Source organism: Pelodiscus sinensis, chromosome 6, assembly GCF_049634645.1.
Source record: "Pelodiscus sinensis isolate JC-2024 chromosome 6, ASM4963464v1, whole genome shotgun sequence".
NCBI classification, from domain to species: Eukaryota; Metazoa; Chordata; order Testudines; family Trionychidae; genus Pelodiscus; species Pelodiscus sinensis.
Window position 1 is genome coordinate 39,074,074 of NC_134716.1, and position 11,379 is coordinate 39,085,452.

At 42.8% G+C, this 11,379-nt stretch overlaps 1 protein-coding gene across 4 annotated transcripts in view; it reads right to left on the bottom strand.

Moving 5' to 3' along the window:
* Positions 1-1,629: 1,629 nt before the first annotated feature.
* The window catches only part of TLE1 (TLE family member 1, transcriptional corepressor), an 89,524-nt gene continuing 79,774 nt past the window's right edge, over positions 1,630-11,379 (bottom strand). For all 4 annotated transcript variants that reach the window (XM_075931753.1, XM_075931752.1, XM_075931754.1 and 1 more), the window contains 5 exons: positions 10,223-10,470; positions 6,538-6,685; positions 6,012-6,162; positions 5,481-5,557; positions 1,630-2,262 (listed from right to left, as the gene is read on the bottom strand). In XM_075931753.1, the coding sequence (XP_075787868.1) occupies positions 2,155-2,262; positions 5,481-5,557; positions 6,012-6,162; positions 6,538-6,685; positions 10,223-10,470 (732 nt within the window). In that variant the 3' untranslated portion in view covers positions 1,630-2,154. The remainder of the gene's footprint in view (positions 2,263-5,480; positions 5,558-6,011; positions 6,163-6,537; positions 6,686-10,222; positions 10,471-11,379) is intronic.

Consider the following 11,379-nt stretch of genomic DNA (forward strand, 5'->3'; position numbering starts at 1 on the left):
ACTGACCCACAGAAAAATCTATTGGGGGCTGCACACAAGTGAGAAGCAAAAAAAACCCAAACCAAACCCTCACAAATGTGGCCCCCCGACTGAGAAGGAGAAGGACACTCCCCACATTCTTATCACACAGCAGAACCTTGGGGGGGGAGGGGGGGGCAGGCTAGTAGATTTTGTGTGCTCCAGCCACATGGGGGGCTGGAGCACCATCATGGAATCCTCAGTACTAGGGGGAGACCCAAGCCTTGGAGGCTGGATCTAGGCAAGTCAGGGGCCACCCCTGGGCCTGAGGTTCCCTGCCCCTGTTTTAGGAGCACAGATGTGGGCCACTTCATGAAACATCAGAGAGGGCAGCTCTTTGCAAATAAACTTTAGTTTGTTTGCCATTTATATAATCTGAAGTGTCAGTTCAAAGACATTCCTCCTGTTCCTCTGTGTTTTTCATATCTTATATCCTGTTATTCAGCTGCTCATCTAGGAGCAAGGTACATATATGACCCTCCTTAGCCTAGAATCTGAATGTAATTTGCAGACATTAGAAAAGACCCTGTTAATTAGAACTATCAGGGAGGTTCTCTGCCACCAGCCTCCTCCCCACGCTGCTCCTCCCCACGGCCAGCTCCTCTCTGGCCCCGCTCTCACTGTGCTCCAGCTTGGCGGTCCTGGACTTGGGCTTCAGCCCACTGTGACTCCCTATGGACAGAGCTCCCCAACTGCTGTGGCCCTGCTTCTTCCCTGCTTAGCTGGGGATTCCCAGGGACAGGGCTTGCCGGCTGCCTGGCTTCTGCGACACTCCCCAGGGGATCTCGAGGGACAGGGCTTGCTAGTTGCTCCACTTTTGCCACTTGCTGCCCTTTTCAGCCAGGGCTCCCAGCCGGTTTACACTCCCGGGCGCTGGGACTCTGGTAAGACCACGGATGTTGCCGGACCAGAGTCCTGGATTTAGGAGGTTCAACCTGTACCCAATGCAATGGTTTGGGGGCTTCCAGCTTTGGCAATTGCCATCAGAGCATGGTTCTTCAAAACTACTATCCATAGTGGCATAATAAATGGCAGAGATACAATCCACTAACTGAAGGAGCCCTCATTAAGATTTCATAGAGTTTTAGATATACAAGCTGCCAGGCCACATCACTTCCTCAAAGAGAAACTGGAATCCAAAGTGGTATTCACTTTAACCCCCCTTTAATGCACCAAAGATTTGATGTATTCATTTGAAATGTAGTTCTGAGTGAACTTTATTAATTAGGTGTGTGAGAAAAGTCACATCTTACTGCATGTGTTTTGGAAAGAGCTGAATGAGTTATAATTAGACATAAATATGACCCTGCCAAATCAAATATATATTGGAAAATTTATCATTAAATGCACATCTTTATGAATGGTTCTTCAATGTTTATACTGGCTCTAATTGATCATTTTAAAAAATTTCTGTTCAGTTTTCTGTAGCACAAGACAGTTCCTACTGAATTTTATAAATGTGGTTTCACATATGATAACTCTAGGGATGGTTAGTAAATAAAGTATAGGACGTTGTTCTCAAACTTTACATAGCTTTTGCATTTTCCCATAAAAGTAATTATATCCCAAAAAAGTATTGAAATAAATCACTTAATAAGTGAGAGCAAAAAAGACTGTTGGTACTAAAGCCTTTACTGTAATAAACGAAATATATTTACAATTTATACAAATGTTTGACCTTCAACAAAAATACAAAAACATATCACAAGATGCAAAACCAGGAAAGCAAGTTCATCTGAGACATCACTGCTCTACACAGGACAGAATGCAAGTTGAACTGCAAGAAAAAGAAAGGTAATCCCACATATTCAGGCAATGAGAAAGGTTTGTATGAGATCACAAAAAAAGAAAGAAAGAAAAAAGGCGGCTTCAACATTCATCAGCAGACTCCTTTTTTTAAATCCCCCAAACCTAGGCTACATCTGTCCATCTTGCCTCCATATTTCATTTGGTCCAGGTAGCTGATACCTAGTTGCTGGATGTTGGCTTCTATTTTGTATACTTGGAGTTGTTTCATTTCAAGATCTGCAATCCGGTATTTTGTTCCATTTTTTAAAAAGGTTAAAACCTTTCTACTTCTACAAATTAAGAACATTTGGCCCAGTTCAACTCTAAGTTATGTGCCCATCACATTTTTCAGTAGATGACTTCATAGACCGTAGCTTTCTTGTCTCCAGAACCAGTAACTATGTATTTATCATCCACAGAGATGTCACAACTAAGTACAGATGAGGATTCTTTGGACTAGATGGGGGAAAAAATAACAAAAAAATTGGTTACTAATTTGTTCAATAACTGTTTGAGACATGTTGCTTATGTCCATCCACTGGGGGGAGGGGAGGGTCTGTCTGTGTACCCAGTGAACTAGAGTCAGAGATTTTTACTTTAGTGATACTCTTTGGGGAAGCGAATTCACCATCAGCCACCTTGTGCTGTTGGATGCTACCCCAAACCCTCTCAGTTCCTTCTAACCAGATGGGACTCTGCTATAGAGAGAGTGATGGGTACATCATGGAATGCACACATGCAATACATCTCAAACAACAACAGTTACAGAACAAATTAGTAACTGTTTTCAATCCTTCAAGCAATTGCACGTGTCCATTCCACTTCAGGTGGCTCACAAAAAGTACAATCCGAAGATGGCTTTTGGAGTCTATGTGAACAAGGATTGAAGGACAATTTGTCCAAATGTGGCATCAACTTTGGAATGTTGAGTATAGCATAATGAGTAGTAAGGCTACATTGATGACCAACTTGCTCTACAAAGTATCTGTTACAGGTACATGAGCCAAAAAAACCTGCTGAAGCTGCTTGAGATCTTGTAAAGTATCCTTCCACCCCATTTGGAGGGGGTACCTAGCTGTGCAGCATCATAGAACTGATGCATGCAGGATGAAATCCTCTGAGTTGAGACTGGAAGTCCTTTCATTTTGAGTGTAACTGACAAACAGCTGGGACAATGATTTACAAGACCCAATTCTGTCCAAATACTCTTCTAGCATCCAGGGTATGGAACCTCTCCTCATCCTTATGAGAATGGTGCTTAGGAAAAAAACGTTGCTAAGTGTATCTTGTGCTGCAGGTCTCCAGCACCATCGATATCAAGAAATGTTCCCGCTGCTATTACTGATGCACTGAAGGAGCTGGCACTGTAGCAGAGATCCTTCTCAATGGCCCAGGCGTGCATGCTTGCTAGAGTTGATAACCCGTGATAGGAGAAGGTTGGTAAGAGGGAATATATCTTCCCAAAGGATATCCTAACTCGGTGGTCTCCAACCTTTTTACACCCAAGTTCACTTTTTAAATCTCAGAACAGGCAAAGATCTACCGCCCCGCCCCTTCCTTGAAGCCCTGCCCTCTCTATTCTCCTCCTGTCCATCACTTGCTATTCCCAGCCCTTATTTACACACTCTGATAAACTGTTTATTTTTAAATTATGAGATATATAAAATTAAAATCACGTGTTTATAGTTATGAAATAAATGGTCTGTTTTTTATTCATGCTATTTAAATCTAAAATGAAGCATTTATAATTATACATTTTGTGGGGACAGAGTTCTGCAGCAGGGGGCACAGGAGAGGGAATAGGATGCTGGGAGGGCAGAGGACAGAATTCGGGGAGTGCGGATGGGAATAGGGGCAGAGTTCTGCAGCTGGGGACAGGGGAGTGGGGACAGAGTTCTGCGGCTGGGGCCAGGGGATTGGGAACAGCGTTTTGTAGCTGGGGGCAGGGGAGTGGGGACAGCGTTCTGTAGCTAGAGAGTGGGGGCTGGGGAGTGGGGTGCCAGTGGAGGCAGCGAGTCCCCTGCATCTGCCTCCTCCCAGGATTTCCTTCCCCCCCCGCCAGAGGGAAACCAGTGCGTGCCTGCCCCGCAGCCGACCCCCTCCCCCCCTTGCGCATGCCAAGAAACCCCCTGTGTGCCTGCCCCGGAGCTGATTAACCCCTCCTGTGCAGTGCTGAGAGCCAAAGCTCCCTCCCACAGTACACCCGGAAGAGCAGCTAGCATACTTCCAGAATTGCCGGAAGTGGCACTAAGCTGCGGGACTTCTGTCCATTCCCAGGAAGCCGATGCTACCTCCATTTTCACTTGAGGTAAGTAGTGGGGCTTCTCGGGGGTGAGAGGGAAATGGGAGCGGGGAGGACAGGATGCCTCGCGATCGACTGGTCGAGGACTCGTGATCAACCAGTTGAGGCCTCTGGTGTCCACAGTCCTAACTTGTCCTCCAAGTTGTTTACTGAGATGGTCCCTGGGACCTTAGTCTTTGATCGGACCCAACTTTTAGCTCCTTTGACAAACAGGGATGTTAAATAGGGTTAGTAAGGTACTTGAGTAATTAACAGAATTTTCCATCGACTATTCAATTAGTCAGTAAAGGGGTTCTCTGCAGCTTTGCTTTTTGCCACCGGGCTCCTGCCACCAGGCTCTTACTACGTATAAAAAGCAAAGGCACACAGTTCCCCACTACACCTCTGCCACTCCTGCGCCTCGCAGAGAAGGTGCTGGGGGGAAACCAGATTTTAAGCCAGTTCCCCCCAGCACTGGCTCCTCCCCCACCTTTCTGCCTGATACAGAGGCAGCAAGGGGGAGGATTGATTAGTCAGGTAGTGGACTACTCGCTTGCATCGCTACTGACAAATGGTCTGATCTTCCATGCTTCTCTCACCAACAAAAAAGGGGTGACCTTTACAAGCAGTGTCCCAAGGGACACTCCTCACCAATGCCAAAGTACTTCATACTCTCCTTGACAGGAAGGTACAGAATGTGGATGCAAGAGTAGCCTTTCTGAAGATGTGTGGCACAATCTCACCTATCTGTCTTTTTTTGGTGTCTGGTTTAAAGTCCTTGCAAATCTGGCAGGGATTTCAAATGTATCCCACAATGAGGCACTTCAGGCAGGTGAAACAAGGATCACTCACTGACAGATTTCTTGCAGCCAGCACACAATGTAAAATCCAGGGACCCCAGCATACCCACAAATAAGAAAGAACCAAGAAAAATGAATAAAACTGACACTAATCTAACACCAGTGCATATCACTAACTTTATCGATGTCTGTAAAGGAAGATCATTTCCACATAAAGGGAGAAACTTGCAGGAGCATGTGCATGAGCTTTGACTACAGATCCCAGGAGATCAGAAGGATCTGAGGGAGGTCTGGGGCAGCAGCACAAGGGAGCTGAAGGTGCATCTGCAACCCCAATGGGTAACTCTAAGGGAAAAGTTTCCAGCTCTTGTGCATTAGATGCAGACACCAGAAGTAGAATGGACATGTGCAAGCACTCAAAAAATATAACATTAAAAAAATCCTTTTTTTTTTTCCATCTTCCCTCCAGCACACATTTCTGGTTTCAAATAATACAGAGCACATAGCTGGAGATAAAGGCCCAATCTTTGTATTGCCACTATTTCATCTTTTTTCTAAACAAAACAATACCAAAAAAAAGCTATTACTTATACCTGGAATATACTGGCTCCATAGGGGGTCCGCCAGGCATTAAGAAGGTTATCTTTTCCAGTACTCACAAACCATTTACCTAGAAATTTAACAGAATGTCTATGAGAGCATGTAATAAAACATCTAACAATTCTCAGATTTTTACATTTAACTCACATTTATAAAATTTAACTCAACAAGCCTATTAACCTCTGGAGTTATTAGCTAGATGATCAGCACTATTCAAAGCTCTGAGATGTAAGCAGAAACCATGTCGTTGATTAGTACTGTGTGTGTGAGAGATGGGGGACAGAATGTGAAACCCACCCCATAGGAATGCTGCTGCTGCTTGTAATAATAGTACTTAAAAAAACCACTTCATACGTAGAAAGAGCTTTACAAACATGAAATTCTCATAACAGCCATGGGAGGAAGAGAGAGATATTATCATTATTTTACAGAGACAAGTAAGAGGCAGAAAGACAAAGCGACCTCCCCCAAGTCACCCAGTAAAGTAACTGGCAGAGCAGGTATTCAAACACAGGTCAACTTACCACAGTAAGCAAACTTAAGTGACAACACACAGCTCTCATGAAGGTGTAGTTGATACTTGTCTGGTTTATTTACATGTAGTACTTCCACATTGCTGCTTTCCATTCCCACAGCTAGCCATTCACCAGTAGGGCAATAGCCCAGGGAAAAGATCTAGGGGAATTAAATGAGAATGTTTACCTTTTTGCAGTGTTAATAAATGAAATAGCACAGTAAAGGAAAGAGACAAACAAAATCCAAACTGTTCACCAGCAAGACTACAGTTCCAATTCTGATAAGAGAATACTGGAATATTTAGTTATTTATTCCTGTAATTCAAACTATGTTTTTTGGGAGAACAAGTGAGCTGTCCTTTAGGTTATTATTGCAGTTTTTCTGCCAATAAACTATAGGAATACCAAAACATATTGCATGTTTTGGCTTCTCATAGCAACATAAAAGTTTCTCACTTGCACTGGATTTAGTTCTTGAGTATCTTCCTAAATAAACTGGCAAATTAAAAAAAAAAAAGTAGGAAAAACTAGTCACCTGTGATGTGAAGTCATGCTGTTGTAGCTGTCTCCCTTCTCTCAAGTCCCAGGATCTGACAGTGTTGTCCAAACCTCCCGTCCAGAGCTTGGTACCATCATTAGAAATGTCAATACAGCTGGCTCCATCTGTGTGGCCCTGGAATTGCCTGATAAAACAAACCAGATTGAATAATGATTTCCTGCCAGTGCTCAAGGTAAACACTGTTGTGTTGTTAGTTTTGGATTCTGTGTGTGTGTCTCATCTCTTCTGTGTCTGCTGATGTGCAGGAGCCAGCCCCTCCCCCTGGCTGGACATGAAATGCACACATTACAAGAATCATTTTGCAGGTGTTAGGGAAATGATCCGAAGTACAGCTAGCTAAACAAAAGCAGTCAAATATTTCCTATCAGATTTTGGGAGGAAGGAAAGCTATTTCAAACCAAAGTACGACAGCCATCACATCTGGGAAAAATGAATGGCTCATCATGATTAAAAAACAAACTATCCACAGGACAAACTACTGGTTTCTGCATTATTTATTTTTCTGAGAGTCAAGATGACACATATGTAATAGATTTGGTTGCATAAACAGTAGGATATAATCCAGAAAACTAAAAGCAATACCATCATCATGACTGAATCAGCAAAATTATGCTCTTGGTGGTAGTGGGTCAGAGGCCCATGATCACGAAACGTTTTAATTTTAAAGCTTTGTATTGGGAACTCCCAGCTCTCAGTAACAAAGGACCATCTCAAGTTTTCCTTAATCCTGACATATGAGATTCCTGATTTTTTCACTGGCAATTGGCTTTGGAGAAGTCAAAAGGGAAAAGGGAGGAGGGGTTGACTTGTATATTAAAAATGTACACACTTGGACTGAAGTGGAGATGAACGTAGGAGATAGCTGTGTAGAGAGTCTCTGGGTTAAGCTAAAAGGGGTAAAAAACGAGGGTGATATCATGCTAGGAGTCTACTACAGGCCACCTAGCCAGGTGGAAGAGGTGGATGAGGCCTTTTTTAAACAATTAACAAAACTATCCAAAGCCCAAGATTTGATGGTGATGGGGGACTTCAACTATCCAGACATATGTTGGGAAACTAACACAGCAGGGCACAGGTTATCCAATAAGTTTCTGGACTGCATTGGAGACAACTTTCTGTTTCAGAAGGTTGAAAGAGCTACCAGAGGAGAAGCTGTTCTGGATTTGGTTTTAACAAATAGGGAGGAACTAGTTGAGAACTTGAAAGTGGAACACAGCATAGGGGACAGTGATCATGAAATAATAGAGTTCATGATCTTAAGGAAAGGTAGAAGGGAGACCAGCACAATTAAGTTAATGGATTTCAGGAAGGCAGGTTTTGATAAGCTCAGAGAACTTGTAGGTAAGGTCCCATGGGAAGCAAGACTGAAGGGAAAAACAACTGAGGAGAGTTGGAAGTATTTCAAAGGGACGTTGTTAAGGGCCCAAAAGCAAACAATTCCGCTGTGTAGAAAAGACAGAAAATATGGCAAAAGACCAGCTTGGCTTAACAAGGAGATCTTGCACGATCTCAAAATAAAAAAAGGAGTCATATAAAAAATGGAAACTAGTACAAATAATAAAGGATGAATATAGGCAAGCAACACGGGAATGCAGGGGCAAGATTAGAAAGGCAAAGGCACAAAATGAGATCAAACTAGCTACAGGCATAAAGGGAAACAAGAAGACCTTTTATAAATACATTAAAAGCAAGAGGAAGACCAAGGACAGGGTAGGCCCACTGCTCAGTGAGGAGGGAGAAGCAATAACAGGAAACTTGGAAATGGCGGAGATGCTCAATGACTTCTTTGTTTCGGTCTTCACCAAGAAGTCTGGAGGTGTGCCTAACGTAGTGAATACAAGCAGAGAGAGGGTAAGTTTAGAAGATAGGATACACAAAGAACAAGTTAAAAATCACTTAGGAAAGTTAGGATACTCAAGGAGCTGATAGAGCAGGTATCTGAGCCTTTAGCTATGATTTTTGAAAAATCATGGCAGACAGGGGAGACTCCAGAAGACTGGAAAGGGGCAAATATTGTGCCCATGTATAAAAAGGGGAATAGGAACAACCCAGGAAACTACAGACTGGTCAGTTTAACGTCTATCCCAGGGAAGATAATGGAGCAGGTAATTAAGGAAATCATGTGCAAACACTTGGAAGGTAATAAAGTGATAGGGAATAGCCAGCATGGGTTTGTGAAGAACAAGTCATGCCAAACTAATCTGATAGCTTTCTTTGATAGGATAACGAGCCTTGTGGATAAGGGAGAAGCGGTGGATGTCATATACCTAGAGCGACAAGAATGATTAAAGGTTTAGAGAACATGACCTATGAAGCCAGGCTTCATGAACTGGGCTTGTTTAGTTTGGAAAAAAAGAAGATTAAGGGGGGACATGATAGCGGTTTTCAAATATCTAAAGGGGTGTCACACGGAGGAAGGAGAAAATTTGTTCCTCTTGGTTACTGAGGACAGGACAAGGAGTAATGGGCTAAAAGTGCAGCAGGGGAGGTTTAGATTGGACATTAGGAAAAAATTCCTAACTGTCAGGGTGGTCAAATATTGGAATAAATTGCCAAGGGAGGTGGTGGAATCTCCCTCTCTGGAGATATTTAAGAACAGGTTAGATAGACATCTGTCAGGGATGGTGTAGACAGAGCTTGGTTCTGCCTTGAGGGCGGGGGGCTGAACTCGATGACCTCTCGAGGTCCCTTCCAGTCCTATGATTCTATGCCTTAGTGTCAAAGGTGGAGAGGAAAGAGAATCTTTTGGGACTCCACTATAAATAATTTTCAACTGCCATACTAAAGGTCTTTTGGCACGTTTTCTTTTGAACCACTGGTCTGAAAATACTAGGAGTTATCAATTAGTAAAACTAGCAGGCAATGGAAAATTAGAAGTAATCATATAGAACAGGCCTGGGCAAAATACGTTGAATCTGGCCTGCCAAGACACCAGATCTGGCCTGCGGGCACAGCGGGGAGCTCCAGGCAGGTTCCCCTGCTTGCCCCGCAGACCACTCAGAAAAGCAACTGCCAAGCAGTTTCTCATTCAAAACTGTGATCCCACTTTCCCTCCCCCTCACCCCAATTCCTTACCCTAAGCTCCCTTCTGCACCCGGCCTTCATCTCAGACCTTGCACCTCCTCCATTAACATTATGGAAGAGTGCAGCCCTCGACCTCTTTCCAAACTCTTGAGTAGTCCCTCCCATCAAATTTTTTCCCCCACCCCTGATATAGAGGTATCCCTTAGTGATACAGTTAGCAGAATCCTCACTCTTGTAAATCACTTTTGGGTAGTCCAATTTTGTTACAATGTATGAGGCGATTTTCAATATTTATGTAATAATGCTCACAAGACAAAGAAACAAACTTTAATACTACCCCAAATTATGCATTCACTCTTCATACCCATGAAAATTAAACATGCCAAGGTTTGCAGTGATTTGTGGCTGGTCCAAAATTCATTGGCACCCATGAGAGTTTTTATATTGACTTCAATGGGCTTTGGATCAGGCCCATTATGAAATGGGAGAATGTCTCCCAGTAATAGGCTGAAACTATCACTCAACTAACATCTACTTAAGTAGGATTCATTCTGTTCTCTAGACAACAGGTGTATCTACGTAACACTTAGCAAGAAATACACTATGTAGGTACAATAAATATTTTAGAGTAACTCACCTGACCAATGTCTGGTTGTGCAGATCCCATACTGCAATGTTCCCATCACTACAGCACGAGAAGCAGACCTTGGAATCAGGGCTGATAGCCAGAGCATAGCAGGCTGGAGCAGATGATGTCAGCTCTGCTTTTATACGAGGAGTTGGTGCTGCCAGGTCCCATATGGATAATGTGCTGGCTTCCCCACCAACTATGAGGGTGCATCCATCAGGCAGCAATTTACAGGAGCGGATGTAGTTATCTCTGTTCTGTGTAATACAAGCTACCTCAGTTACATTAATAAACGCCTATTGATAATAACCAATGACATGGTTCATTCAGCATCCAAGTTTTAAACACTAGTTTGTATTCTCCTGCTGCCAAAATACACAAATTTCACCAGCAGATTCTATGGCTTCAATCTTCTACCTCTCACCACACAGCAGAGAGTACAGCTGTGGAAATTAAGCTACAGTTTTTTTTCATATTGTGAGTACGGAAGCCTACTTTGTTTTGAAGCTGATGGAAAGCAATTCTTACATCTCATTACAAACCAACAGAGCCAAGCTAACAGAGCCAAGAGTTTGCTTGTTGTACAAATGCATGCCTTCTGCTAGGACTGCCAACAGTGCAGGAATATTTCCGAAAGAGCAAATGACCTCTTTGGCAGCGTGGAGAAATCATCTATGAAAAATAGTACATAAGTCATACTGACCTAAATTTTTTCCCTTAAACGCTGTTTTGATCTTATTTATAAATGCTGCACATTTTGTGTGCTGACTGCTTTTAACCTGTTTCTTGGGACTTAACACTGGATCTCCGTTTGTCAGCAGAGGTCTTACTATATAACTAGTTTCATGTTTGTGATATGTTAAGGACTAGAAAGTACTAAGGCAAAACAGTCTATGCTTCAATCATTACAAGTTTTACTCCATAAATTGGCTGTCATTTTAAATAGCAAAATTATTGTGGTGAGAGCTCTGTAGAAACCAAAAGGATAAAACCTATAACTCAAAACATTCAAAATAGCAATGTTATTATTGGTTTTGCATTACACTTTCCTTATTACAGCAATGCAATCATGTAACTTGCAGGCCTTGTTATATGCAGCAATAAGGCTACATAACTTATACTTAGATAGCTATGAACACTGCTTCCAGGATTGTGTCCTCCACAAC